The 14,700-nt window shown below is 44.5% G+C and overlaps 1 protein-coding gene across 3 annotated transcripts in view; it reads left to right on the top strand.

Annotated features, from left to right (window-relative positions):
- The window catches only part of TDRD9 (tudor domain containing 9), a 90,639-nt gene that overhangs the window by 34,534 nt on the left and 41,405 nt on the right, over positions 1–14,700 (top strand). For all 3 annotated transcript variants that reach the window (XM_083517004.1, XM_083517005.1, XM_083517006.1), the window contains 3 exons: positions 7,367–7,470; positions 12,776–12,846; positions 14,413–14,467. In XM_083517004.1, coding sequence (XP_083373130.1) covers positions 7,367–7,470; positions 12,776–12,846; positions 14,413–14,467 — 230 coding nt within the window. The remainder of the gene's footprint in view (positions 1–7,366; positions 7,471–12,775; positions 12,847–14,412; positions 14,468–14,700) is intronic.

The raw sequence follows: 14,700 nt of genomic DNA, 5'->3' as shown, positions 1-14,700 counted from the left end.
GAGTATCTGTCCTGTTATAACAATGTCCCGTCAGCATTCATGTATTTGACAGCAGTGTGTTGGCAACACCCATGGACAGAACAGGGAGGGACGCTTATATAATCCTTCTGGATGTTTGTGAAAGAGTCCTGGTGATGCGTGGCAAGTAAGAGAGTCAGGAAAGTTGACTTGAAAGTCTCTCCCTATCAGGTCAGATCAAGGTTTCTTTAGTGTGTGGTTGGGCACAAAATGTGTGTAGTTTTTTTCCGGGGGGGGGGGGGGCGGGGATTTGCAGCTGGGAAGCGGATAATGCGCAGTTTGGAAAAAAACCTGTGTGAAGGATTAGACACATTAGGTGTTACATGTTTATCAATCACTTAAATGACAAGCAATGTCAGGGGCAGCATGCACAAAAATTATATAAGGGTAGAACACACAGTTTCCATATTTAAAAGAAACAGCCCAAACCGTATTTAAACAGCAACAACATTTTTTCTTTCTTTCTTTGGCTGGAACCTCTTCTTCACATTCACCTTTCAGCAGGTAACACTTTGTCACCTTCTTGTTCATAAACTTCTCTTGGTTTTACACCTGTTAGTTGCTGATCTAAGGCAGATAGTCAGTGTATAGTAGACTATACACTGACTATCTCCCCCCCCCCCTTTAAAAGTCTGACGGAGAATTTGTGCAATTGGAAAATCTGCTTTTTAAAAACTTCCAGGATTGGATCTGTCAGACGTGTTATTGCTTCTGTCAATTAGGTTTCCTAGCCGCTTGATTTCAAGCCCGACACCTTCATGTGTATGGGAAAGGGGCTGCTTTAGGATCCTGGCTCCTCTACCCCAACCTTCTGAAAAGATTGTACAGCTTTAATCCTCCCATTATTGCTACTGTATTTCCTCCCCCTCTTCTCACTCCCCCTTCCGCCCTTCCTGGTTTACGGCCCTTCTTCTTTGCTTAGTAGGGAGGAACAAATAGGATAGTACAGGCGGTTGTGTTTTGTACCTTTAGGGCAGCTCTGGAGCAGCTTTGATAATAGCGGTGGAGCCCTTTTGGAGTTTTCCTAGAAGAAAAGGCACCAAGCTTTGTTTGCTATTTTATGAAGGCTTTTGCTTTTTTATTTTATTTTGAAAAAGCTGACAGCTATGGGTGGTATTGAACACTTTGGATCTGCTGATGCAGGACACTTGAGCTAGCGGCCTCCAGCCCACCCTCAAAATCAGCCCCAGAGGGTTGGGCAGATACCAAAAGATTCCAGCTGAGGAACGATTCTGTCCCTGTGGAGATGGCAATTTGGAAACAGTAGCTCATGTTCTGCTGTCCTGTCCCCTTTATAAAGATCTGAGGAATGAGATCATCACCCCACTCCTACTTACCATCCCAGGCCGCCCATCTGCGGCCACATTGTTCTTTCTGTTATCAGATCAAAATGATCAGACAACAGCAAAGGTTGCTAGGTTTATCGAGAGTGCAATGAGATTAAGGGCCACTATCTGAACGATGAGGGATGCGGGTGGCGCTGTGGGTTAAACCACAGAGCCTAGGACTTGCCAATCAGAAGGTCAACGGTTCGAATCCCCGTGACGGGGTGAGCTCCCGTTGCTCAGTCCCTTCTCCTGCCCACCTAGCAGTTTGAAAGCACATTAAAGTGCAAGTAGATAAATAGGTACTGCTCTGGCGGGAAGGTAAACGGTGTTTGCGTGCGCTGCGCTGCTTTGCCAGAAGCGGCTTAGTCATGTTGGCCACATGACCCAGAAGCTGTACGCCGGCTCCCTCGGCCAATAAAGCGAGATGAGCGCCACAACCCCAGAGTCTGCCACGACTGGACCTAATGATCAGGGGTCCCTTTACCTTTTTATCTGAACGATAATCTTGACCATTTGTCCTTTTACGAATTGTTGTCTTTTTAAATGTACATATTGCTTGTTTTATGTTGCTATGGCCGTTGGCTAATGCAAATAAAGTTTTTTTAAAAAAACTCTGGAGAAGCATTTTGGAAAGAGAGTAAGTGATGCATTGGATGCAATTCTATGTAATGGGTTGGATTCCAGTTGGAAACTGGTGTTGTGGCCTCACCGTCAGACGAGGTGGGTCCAAGGATACTCAGCCTCCAACTGGGAAATCGGATCAGGCTCCTCATCCTGATGTGAACCAACAGAGTTCAGCGCTGGTGGTCTGGAGCCTACACAGATACTTGTCCTCTGAGCCTGACTCATCACACAAATCGGCTACCTGTTCTGCCCAGTGATGCAGGGAACAGAAGGAGGGACCAGCGGGTTGTCCCTTTAAGAACCACAGTCTCTCCCTTTACCTCTGGCCTGCGTCAGAGCTATGGGAGCTCTCCATGGTGCTGCAGCTACTAGCCTTTGCTGGCTGCTGTGGAAATTTGGCACAGATGGGTCAGAACAGCTACAGCTTCTTCTTTTTGTGTTTTCATAAAAATACTGAAAATTCTTTTTGTGTTTTCATAAAAATACTGCAGTGCCTGATGCTGCACTGCAGTGCATAGGCCGGTTCTGATGCTTGTGCAGAAGGTACCAGTGCAAAGAGCAGCCTTTCCCAACCTCGTGCCCTTGGTTTATAAGTCCCACCTACCCCAGGCAGCTGTGCCAGTATAACTTTATGAATATGAGGAGGAATAGCATGATTATTTATTATTATTTGTTAAATTTTTGTATTATGGGACTTGTAGATCGGAAGAGGTAAGGTTATGCACAAATTTGGAATTCTTGTTTTCAGCGAAAATACTGCACCACACCCTTTCCTTATGTTTACAGGGTGCAGACCTACTTGCTTGTCATTGGTTACTCTATACAAGGCTCCATTTTTAGTTTGTCTACATCTCGGTGCTTGAAACCCCGTCAACTACTTTTGCCAGTAGCAGAATGCTGTCACCACTCAGTAATGCCACTGGTCTGTGGGGTGGGGTGGGGAGAATCCCTTTTAAGAAAAGCCCTGCTATTTGTATGCCACCTTTCCATAGTTAGAAACATACCGTGATCAAATCCCGCCCGGAAACCAATGTCCCCACTGTGGAAGGACATGTGGGTCCAGAATTGGCTCCCATAGTCATTTACGGACTCATTGTTAAAACCTTGTTTATGGAAGACAATCGTATTCTGCTACGAGTGATCGTCAAAGAAGAAGTAGTAGTTAGAACCATTCTCAAGGGGGCTTGCAACATGAAAAGATTTACGTAATCACAAAGCATGTCAAAAGTTTTATTTCTCTTGTCTGAGGAGAGTTTTGTCATTTTCTTTCTTTACAAAACCCACCACATTTACTTACTTGTTTGCAAAATGTTCTTTTTTAAAAAAAGATATTTAGTGAGAAAAATTTTTGAATATAAGAAAAAATAAAAATAAACATACAAAATAACAAGCAGTTAAAAACACACATTAATTTTCAATAACATAACTTCCATACCCTTATTTCCTCCGACCTCCTCATACTTCCCTTCTTTGTATTCCATTTCAGTTTGTTAGTTCAGCAAATCCTTACCATTAAACTTTTACCCATTTATAATCCTTTTTTCATATCTCCTAAAGCATTTCAGCTGGAAACCGCTTAGTTTCTATCCAACACTTGTTTGCAAAATGTTCTGTACCGTCAACATTAAGAAAAAGTGTCGTCGTGTTGAGCAGCACAAAAATCAACAATAAAATTCCATCAGTAAAACCAAATGCAAAGCACATCACAAATCAGTAGATCGGATTATAATGCATCAACATAACCTGGTGGGGGAAAGCCTGGGGGAACAGGCTTCCTTGCATGAATTGTTGTTGGATCCCAACAGCTGCTTTTCCTCAAGAGTAGAGCAACTTGGGAGTACTTTGGTTTTTAAAGGCAAAATAAATTATTTAAAATTATTCTCTTATTTTTTTATTTCTGTGCTGGGCTTGTTAGAAGCCCGCATTGTGTTGGGTAAAGCTGTCTCTATCAGATTTGTTTCCAGTTTGAATGGGTCACTTCTGGCAGCCAGGGTACCATTTGTGGACTCTTGTACTTGTCAAACTGCAAACTTCCCTGGTAAAACGCCCTGGCAGCTCTTGTCTTCGGAGATAGCAAAAAAAGGGGGGGAGGCGCCGAAGCTTCAGCAAGGTGAAAACTTGAGCTCTGAAAGCTACTGAAGCAGAGAAACTCAAACTGATGGCTTTTACATTCTAACAAGTAAGAATGGAATAGTCCTAGGATAAGATAGAAGATGAAACGGCCTGTAGCCTTCATAAAATGGTTCACCAACCCATCCCGACCATCCAGTCTCACTGCCTTAGGTGAAATATATGCAACTGTTCAAATGAAACTAACATATTCACACAAGGATTTGGGTTAATGGTCACTGAGCAACAGGGTCAGGGAACCTCTCCAGATGTTGTGGAGCTCAATTTTCGCCACCCCTGACCATTAGCCATTCTCACGAACGGGTGGCAGTTGGGGTCCAATGTCATTAGGGCTGCAGGTTCCCATCTCTGCTGTGCAACATGGTTTTTTTGTTTGTTTGCTAACAGTCTGGCATACTTTATATTGTGATTGATTGTTTCCAACATTGCAGGGGGTTGGATGACCCTTGGGGGGGTCTCTTCCAACTCTGCACTTCTGTGTTCACATATCTGTAGGACACCACGCATAGCGTGTGCTACGTGCGCCCAAAAAAATTGTTCCTTCTTTTCTATCTCAGGACTGCCAAGTTTAGTACAGTGGTACCACTGAGCCTCTTGGGCTTGGCGATCGGAAGGTTGGCGGTTCGAATCCCCGCGATGGGGTGAGCTCCCGTTGCTTGGTCCCAGCTCCTGCCAACTTAGCAGTTTGAAAGCACACCAGTGCAAGTAGATAAATAGGTACCGCTCTGGCAGGAAGGTAAATGGTATTTCTGTGAGCTGCTCTGGTTTGCCAGAAGCGGCTTAGTCATGCTGGCCCAGAAGCTGTACGCCGGCTCCCTCAGCAATAAAGCGAGATGAGCGCCGCACCCCAGAGTCGTCCGCGTTGTCAAACGTAATCCGTTCGGGGAGTCCATTCGACTCCTGGAACCATTTGAAAACCGAGGCATAGCTTCTGATTGGCTGCCGGACCTTCCTGCACTCAATTGGAAGCCACGTTGGACGTTTGGCTTCCAAAGAACATTCGAAAACCAGAACACTCACTTCTGGGTTTTCAGCATTCAGGAGCCAAAACATACGAGTACCAAGGTGTTTGGGAACCAAGGTACAACTGTACATAAATGGAACTTGTAGAAATCATCAAACTCTCTTTAAAAAGCATTGTTTCACCATCTGTCTACTTCTGTTACACACAATTTTTAAATATGTTGATTATCCAGGTTTCTCTGACCTTAGAAAGTAATTCATTCTTTAGCCAAGGGGAACAAAGGCTGTTCACTCAGGTGGAATTGCATCTCCTTTTAGAAGACTTCCGGTTAATTAACATTGTGAATTAGGCTTTGAAAAATGTACTGATGGAAGAAGATTTGTGTTGGCTGGGAATTGCAAGTTTCTTCATGTTCGCCTAAAAGCTCCTTTCTCACAAATAGACTACATCTTAGAAGGAAGCAGCTTCTTTATGTTCCGCAATCCGGAGCAGAATGTGCCCTTTTGTACTTCCTGCCTGTCAACTTTGGCATAATTGGAAAGAGAATAAAATCATACTAGAAGTCCTTCCACAGGAAAAGCAGCTGTGCTTGAAATGTATCAGGACTTCAGTTCATCATAAAATATTCTCTCTACCTGTTGGTTGCCTGCCTTCAGTGTCTTGGTGGGGTGGGGTAACCCATTACCACCAGGGCTGTGTACACACTATGCATTTAAGCACATTCCCGCCCCCCTCCAGAATTTTGGGCAACATAGTTTACCCATCACCGAGCTATAATTTCCAACACGAATTAACAAACTATATCAGCCTTATATGGAGACAGACCTTTTGGTCTATCTAGCTCTGCATTGCTTACACAGACTGGCAGCAGCTTTCCAGGATTCTCATAACATGGGGCACCCCCCTCCACCTAGGAATGCTGGGAATTGAACCTGTGACCTTTTGCATGCACTGCAGGTGCTCCACCACCAAGCCTCCATCCTGCCTCACCTTGCTTTCTGTCCTACGTCTCTTCTGATTTCCTTCACTCATCCCTGCCATTCACAACCCATCCCTGACGTCTTTTTGTTTTTCATTTTCATTTGTAATTTCCAGTTATATACATTTCAGTAGTATTACAGTCATTTTAACATTTCAAAACTCTACTTCCTCCTTCTCTTTCTGCGGTTAAATTTATATTTATCACTTCCTGCATATTCTGAATTAACTGATTCTTTTATATTTACTTTGATGAAACTGGAGGTTATTACAATAATCCTGCCAATGTCCTTATCAGTTTACAATTTATTTGTACATATTCAATAAACCATTTCCATTCTTCTATAGAAAGTTTGTTGTCTTGATTTCTTATTTTTCCGGTAAGTTTTGCCATTTCTGCATAGTCTGTGAGTTTTTGTATCCAGTCTTCTTTCATTGGGACTACTACTACTTTCCATTTTGGGGCCAATAACATTCTTGCTGCTGTAGTCGCATGCATAAATAAATTTCTATACTGTTTAGGTAGTTTTACCCTGATAATTCCCAGAAGGAAAGCTGCTGCTTTCCCCCCAAATGTTATTTTAAACATCATTTTCAATTCATTATATATAATTTCCCAGTAAGCTTTAACCTTTCTGCAAGACCACCACATACGATAGAAAGTACCTTCTTTCTCTTTGCGTTCCCAACATTTACTCGATCTTGTTTTATACATTTTTGCCAGTTTACTCGGTGTTAGACACCATCTATATAACATTTTCAGGGATGTGGGTGGTGCTGTGGGGTTAACCACTGAGCCTTGGGATTGCTGATCAGAATGTCGGCGGTTCGAATCCCCGCAACGGGGTGAGGTCCCGTTGCTCGATCCCAGCTCCTGCCAACCTAGCAGTTCGAAAGCATGCCAGTGCAAGTAGATAAATAGGTACCGCTCTGGCGGGAAGGTAAATGGCATTTCCGTGCGCTGCTCTAGTTTTGCCAGAAGCAGCTTAGTCATGCTGGCCACATGACCCGGAAAAACTGTCTGTGGACAAACGACGACTCCCTTGGCCAGTAAAGCGAGATGAGCGCTGTAACCCCAAAGTCTTTCACGACTGGACTTAACTGTCAGGGGTGTTTTACCTTTACTATACAACATTTCCATACATTTTCCTCTTAACATCCCTGACCTTTCTACATCCCCTGTCCATTTACCATTGTTTGCAAGACCCTTCAGGCAAGGAAGGTGTCATAATTCTTTCGGTGTCACCCCACCTCCTTAATACCAGTAATTTTTTATAAATGGCAAGAGTAATAGTAACCCCCCCCCCTTTGCTCTACCCTCTAGATTCCTATTCAAGTTACTGAGGACCCGGTCATACCTGAAGAGATGTACAGAGCTGCAGTTTCTCTGATCCAGTGGTTTGACGAGTTGGAAATGAAAGAGAGCAGGTGAGATTCTGTTCTTCCTGCTCCCTGCGCAAAGTTGCACAGGTGGGCTCCTTGCCTCTGAGGAAGAGACCTTTGAACATTTTGACCAGGAAATTGGTGCTTGTCAGCGGTGGATGGTGTCTGGTAGGGCAGAAGGCAGGGAGTTCAACAGTAGGTGGCGCCAGAGATTATGATAATCTTATTTTATGCCGCCCAACTGCCTGGGTTGCCCCAGCCGCTCCGGGTGGCTTCAGCAATGACAAAGCCAGCTAATTCCAGTTTTGTCCACATCTTACTTCTTGGTGAGTTATACAAGGGCAACACTGAGGCAGAGGAGAAAGCTGATAGGCAGTGCCATCCCCAGACTTGTTATGAGTAAGAAATCAGACAGGTGTTGCCCAGCTGAGGGCAGACTGAGGTTGGGGGCGCAGTGCCATTCAGCCTAATGGACTAGCCTCTACTGGACTTGCACCCCTTTCTCCTTAAAGGGTGTCTTCAATGAACTGTGAAGGTGGGGACTTGAATGCTCCCCCATAACGAAACCAGCATTCCCTGCAGCTGTGGGTCAGTTCTGGAGGAACACTCTCGAGTTTTCCTGTGATCGAGCCCCTTTAGTGCAGAATTCCTAAATGAATTCCGGTACTCAAGACACACCAAGTGAAAACTACACCGACAGAACAGCCCTGGGGCCGTGTTTTCTGCAAGTCCCCTGCTGCGTGTCCTGCCCCCTGTTTTTTTGGGTGCTTCGCAAGAATCTGTCCCTCTCTGGGAAGGTCTTTGGTCCCTTATCTCTTGGCAAGAGTTGCGATGTGGTGCAGACTGTCTTAACCTCTTCCTGTAGAAGTGTCTGGGCCCAAGCAGTAGCCAGTTTGTCACTGGGCTGATGGAGGTGTGCGTGTATGTGTGTGTGCACGCTGTGGCATTGGTTTGTGTGTTCTGCAGTGGTGTGCACTGGGTTGTGTGTGTGCCTCACCAGCCTAAGTTCTTTGCACTGGGGACAATTACCCCCATGTTACCCCTGATAAATTGCACGACTGGAGTCCGGTGCCCTGGGAAAGCAGCCAAATGCAATGGAGATCAGACCGGAAGTCCTGCCTCCATCCATACATGAAATCAATACATGAACTGGGATGGGCATTGAAATATACTTGGAGTCGAGAGTGGATTTCATGCTCTTTATTCAGCTCATAGTGGCAAGGAGGAATGGAAGTTCCCCCAGAATGTCTGCTTTATATACATTATTTACACAATGGGCCCCACGTGATTGGCTAATTCCGGGATTTTCCTGTAGGCCAATCAGGTTGCGGATTCACTTCCACCTGGAGCTGGATTGGGTGGCTCCTGTGGACCAATCAGACTGCTGCATTCTGAATCTTATTGTTCTAGGACCAATCAGACTGCTGCATTTTGGATCCTATTCAACTCAGTACATAACAGGCATCATCACTAGCACAGCCTATGAATGGTTGGACTTGGCAGTACTTTCAAGCCTATCAAGGGCATGTCTGTTCTTTATTTTCTTGGTGCTATTTTCTAGTTGTATGTTTCGTCCCTCCTATGTTGAATGGGTTTAAAATATGCCAACCACTTCTCCCCCACCCCCCGGGATTTCTTTCTGCCCAGATCCAGATTAGGGATGTAAACATGGATTAGGAAATCCAAAATCTTGGCACCAAATTCCAAAATATGTCCCGATACTTGCTGCTGCTTCTTGCCTGTTTTTGTACGCTAATGCAAATTCTACATAGACTAATACGTGTTTGGGCTTTACAGATTTTGTTTAATGCCTTGTTTGCATTTAAAAGCACATCTGTGTATGAGTGTCTCTTTAAGTCGTGTTAAATGGAAGAGTTTGCCTTGATAGCTGTGGGGCAAGATTGTATGTGTGTGTTTGTGTAGTTTATGGATGAAATTATTTCGGAGAGAGAAAAAAATGCAACAAAAACTTCTTATATGGATGGGGGAACCCCAATGCACTTTCTCCTGAGCGCTCTCTCTCTCTCTCTCTCTTTTCATCTTATCTTATTTTGATACTTAATGTCCATGTTAGTTCAGAGTGCAGAACGGATTAAGGCAATGTAATCTGCTGTGCTCCGGAGCGTTTTGAGTAGCCTGGCATGCAGTGACTGCAAAAACCCGAAAGCCTCATAAGGCCGGCTCCTAACTTAAAATTGCATTCTATTGAGATTTTTAGTACCGTCTTGTTGATAAGAGGTATTATAAAAGAGCAGAGTCCTCTATCATCATCTTTTTTTACAGTCTAGCAATTTTAACAATTGGGAGAGAGCTTGTTCTTGCAAGACTTCCAGAGTTGCCTTGTATTTATCAGAGGGCAGTTTCATAATATGAAAACAAACAGAGGGGAAAACATTCACGGACAGATAATTGCTTTGTTTCATGGTAATGTATGACCTTTTTTCTTTTTTCTTTTGGAGAAATATGGCTTGTCTGCACTGCCCCCCTCCATTGGATATCTGACCTAGTTTTAAGTCAGAACAAAATGCTGTTTTTAAAATAGCTGCTGTTAACCTCAATCCTAATACTTTTTTTTACTGTCATAATCTCATTGAGATAAGGAAAATTACACTAGAACAAGTAGATTTTAGATTGCAGCTGCGAAAATGGGAAATTGCCTTACGCAGGGTTGAGAAGATTGTTCCACCTAGCTTAGTATTGTTGACTGTGATTGGCCTTCCATTATTTCAGGTGTGTGTGTTTCTTTCTCGGCCCTAGCTGGTGATGCTAAGAATTGGACCTGGCAGCTTCTGCATTTGAAACAGAGAAGGGGCACCCTTCTCAAACATTCCCTTCCGGGGAACCTTTAGGAAGTCTCAGGCCAATGATGGGCAACCCCAGAGGCCAAAGTGGGTAGAGCAACAATTCAGATTTCACCTCCATACAGTAGTTTCCACACACACTGATACCTCCCTCTGTTTCCTTCATCAAGGCAGCCTACAGACATTCCAGTTGTGCAAAACATTTGAGCAGAGGGTATGAAATAGGACGACTTCTTCTTTGGCAATCACTCATAGCCGAGTAAGATTGTCTTCCATAAACATGGTTTTAAAAGTGGGTCCGTAAGTGACTGTGGAGGCCAATTCTGGATCCACACATCCTTCCACACTGGGGACATAGGTTTCCGGGTGGGAGTTGATCACGGTGAAGGTTTGCCAAACATACCTTCCTCTTAGCACATTTTCCCCTTTCGTCCTGAGTTTGAGCATCTTCAAAGTCCATGGCAGCTTTGGTAAAAGCTGTTCTCCAATTGGAGCGCTCACAGGCCAGTGTTTCCCAGTTGTCGGTGTTTATACTACATTTTTAAAGATTTGCCTTGAGACAGTCTTTAAACCTCTTTTGTTGACCACCAGCATTACGCTTTCCATTTTGAATTTGGGAATAGAGTAGTTGCATTGGAAGATGATAATCAGGCATCTGCACAATGTGACCAGTCCAACGAAGTTGATGTTGAAGAATCATTGCTTCGACACTGGTGATCTTTGCTTCTTCCAGTACACTGGCATTCGTTGCCTATCTTCCCAAGTGATGTATAAAAAATTTTGGACTAGGGAAGCAGAGGCAGACTGGTAATATGGGGCCCCAAGCAATGAAATTTCTTACTTTTCACAATAATTTCTTTTGGTACAGTTTACCCATATATTTACTCGTATTTTACCTGTATAAATATAGATAGTATTGTTGTTGTTGTTATATTTTGCACCCCCTCGGCTTGGTGCCCTATATGGGGGAACCGCCTGCAGCACCCTAAATCTGGCAATGTAGTGAAGGGTGTGGGTGAGGAGGATGTGGGGTGGGAGGTGAGGAGAGTCAGCGGTAGTCAGTTTAGGGCCCTCCAGGTGTTATTGGACTCCACCTCCCATCACCTCTGAGCATTGGTCATGTGGGCTGGGGCTGATGGAAGCTGGAGTCCTGGAACATCTGCAGGGATCAAGGTTGGGAGAAGACTGTTTTAAATAACTGGCTTTCATTTTGTTCGCTGTCCTAAAAGCTCTTTGGGAACTGAAGAATGGTAAACGCAGTGTTCCCCATCATCCTTGACCACTGGTCTTGCTAGCGAGGGATGATGGGAGTTGTAGTACAAAAACAGCTGGAGGCCCAAGGTTGGGGAACACTGGGTAAACGAACAAATATTCATTTAAAAAAAGAAGTCGTTATTATCCTAGACTGACTTCCATCCCTCCCTTAGTATTTTTCTTCTAAAATGAGGTATTTAACAAGGTAAAAAGAGTGTTCCAGCATTGCGAGGCCCCCACTACCAGGTGCTTATGTAATACGTTGCATTCTATCCTCTGGATGCTGTAAGTGAAGTGAATATCTGCAGCGTTTCATATCGAGGTCTAATTATTCCTATGAAGCGGAAGAGATTTGCAATACTGACTTCTTTTGTATTCCCTTATAAAGAGGCTTGCAGTGTGTGTGCCCCCCCCCACGATTGATCAGAAAAGCTCATAATTGGGGAGGCGGGGGGTGACTTTTGTCAGATGGATTTAGCTTCATAGTTTTTGCGGGGTGCCGTTTTGAGTTCTGTTAAAAGTTACCTAAAATTATTGTTAAAGGGGGCCAGGTGGCAAGTGATGGGGGGGGGGAATCTGCCTCAGAATCCCTAGATTTGCTGCCCGTCACATTTCAGATTTTGAGAGTGCTGCGGATGGCAGCAACAAAATGAGCTTCTGGCACAATGGTTTGCTGATAGGTAACGTTAAAGTCTGTACCACTTTGCAGAGCACCCATTTCCCTGATCGGGTGTCCTTGAAATGTTGCTCTACAACGCCCATCATCCCTGACCCTGGGCCATGCTGGCTGAGGTGGTTGGCTAGAAAATGGGGAAGGCCACTCAGATTCCTATTGTGAATAAAACATAGATACATAGTTCGAAAGCATATGTCTTTGTTTTTCAGCTGCTAGAATTGCTCCAAAACATCAAAACTATTCTATTTGTTACATTGCCATCTCTGGGAGATGCATTCCAGTGTGAGCTGCTGTGATGTAAAGAGAGCGCTTGTAAAAGCTTGTTACACAACAAGTTTTTGAGATATAATAGGGAATAAGAACACTTCTCTTTCTGTTAAGGCTATTGTAGGCTTCTTGCTCTTAGCTCCTTCATGCATGTATTTTGCAGAAATTGTAGCTCCAGGTAACACTTTGTAAACACATCTGTTCAATTAGCCGAATAACATTAAACACAAAGGGAAGCTTCCCTCGTTGGCATTGTGAGCGAATCTGTTCCTTAGGCCTTTTTTAAAAAAAAGTAGATCAGTGTTCCTTTTAACTTGAAACTAATGCATACTGTCTCTTTCCCTAAAACCAGAAACCCACATGCAGAAATCCAGAATTTGGACTTCATAACTGAGCGTGGCAGTGTACTGGCATTTTTACCTGGTGAGGTTTGTTTTTACTTTTTTGGGATGGAGGAGAAACTGTTAACATGTTGTAGTGGATGGGAGTTACTCGTGCGTAAACTTTCCCACTTTGAAGCTTGGTTGCATAGTTTAAACCGTTTTGACTGCACAGCCCATCTCAGCGTGGCTGCCTCAGTCGCTAGCAGAATCTGTCTGTGGGCGTTTCTTAAACCTTTGCCAGCATAAAAGCTGTTTGACACCCAATCGTCTCCGCCTCTCATTGCGCGGAAGTCTTCTGCGCAGGGAGGGCGTGGGTAGTGGAGGACCAGTGCTCTCCTCACTGACTTCCAAGGAAGAATCCCGGAGCCCTTCCACCTCCTCTGCCATTTGCTCTCCTGGATCCTTGGTGTTACGCTGATTTCCTTCCCCCTCTATCAAGCTACGTCTCCCCCTTGTGCTGGTACCTTCCCCTGCAGAATCAGAGAGCCTCTCCTTCTCCCGTTGCTCTGATGTCAGTTCCCTGACACATGTGATGAAATGTCACCAACTCTTTGTCGTTTGGGCTGCGGTTTCCTTGTGTAGAGTTAGGCAGATAACCTTACACATGGCCAGACTCTTGGTTCTTTATGGCCCAGTTGCCTGGCAGTGGTTTTCCAAAGACTTGGGCAGAGGTACAGTGGTACCTCAGGTTACATACGCTTCAGGTTACATACGCTTCAGGTTACACACTCTGCTAACCCAGAAATAGTGCTTCAGGTTAAGAACTTTGCTTCAGGATGTGAACAGAAATCGTGCTCCGGCGGCGCAGCAGCAGGAGGCCCCATTAGCTAAAGTGGTGCTTCAGGTTAAGAACAGTTTCAGGTTAAGAATGGACCTCTGGAACGAATTAAGTACTTAACCTGAGGTACCACTGTATTTCAAATTTCCTGCTATCTGATCTTCTCCCACTCTTTTAGATTTAAACTGGAGATGCCGGGGATTATTAAACTTGGGACCTTATCTAGGCACTCCTACATATGGGCTCTCCCTTTGAACTCCCGGTTTCAAACAGGGGCCTAGCCAGATGAGCTAAAGTGGATTATGTGCTCTCATTCTTTGGCTCCCTCATCCGGGAACAAAACGGAACAGCTTCATCAAGGTTGGCCTTTGCCATTGGCCAGGAGTATGAAGCCTGTGAATTGGTCAGGCCTGGTGCAAATACTAGCTTTCGGCAGTTACTTGGTCAAGTGAGACAACCTTCCTGCTTAATTTGAGGCTCTAGAAACCGAACACACCCTCCCAAGATAGGGCAACCATCACTCAGCCTCTCAGCCGAGTCTGGAACATCCTGGGCAGTAAATGTTAACAACTTACGTGAAGGTCACAGGGAATGCAACGGACACAGCACGATAGCAGGGGTGTGAAATGCGAATGTAAGCCACAATCTGAGCACTTGGCTGGAGAATCAAAAAGTGTGAACGCAAAGCAGATCGGAGACGTTTGTTCGGGGTGAAAGCCGCTTGCGGTTGAATAAACAATCTTCCAGATGACTATAAATGATTTTGTACTTCTTTAGCTCCGAGTAAACATGCAGCACACTATTTATCGGTTATTTTTCACCCTCCAGGTTTGGCAGAAATAAATCGCATGCATGAGCTTCTCACGATCATGGCTCACAAGAGGTGAGTCTTGATCGGTTTATGGTGAGAGGCGCTGTGGTGCTAGTCCTGTCGAATAAGGTCATTCTCTCTCCCTGCCCCCAATATATTTGCCTTTAGCTGCAGTAAGCTACATGGATAGGGCAAAATTAAATGAAGGCCACTTGCACTCCCTACATTTAACACATATTTAAAGCCTGTGACGACTCCAAGGAGTGCTGGAAACTCTAGTTTACCCCTCACAGAAATATAAGTCC

The sequence above is a fragment of the Podarcis liolepis genome (assembly GCF_965112155.1).
Source record: "Podarcis liolepis genome assembly, chromosome: 1".
NCBI classification, from domain to species: Eukaryota; Metazoa; Chordata; class Lepidosauria; order Squamata; family Lacertidae; genus Podarcis; species Podarcis liolepis.
This window is presented reverse-complemented; position numbering and strand designations above follow the sequence as displayed.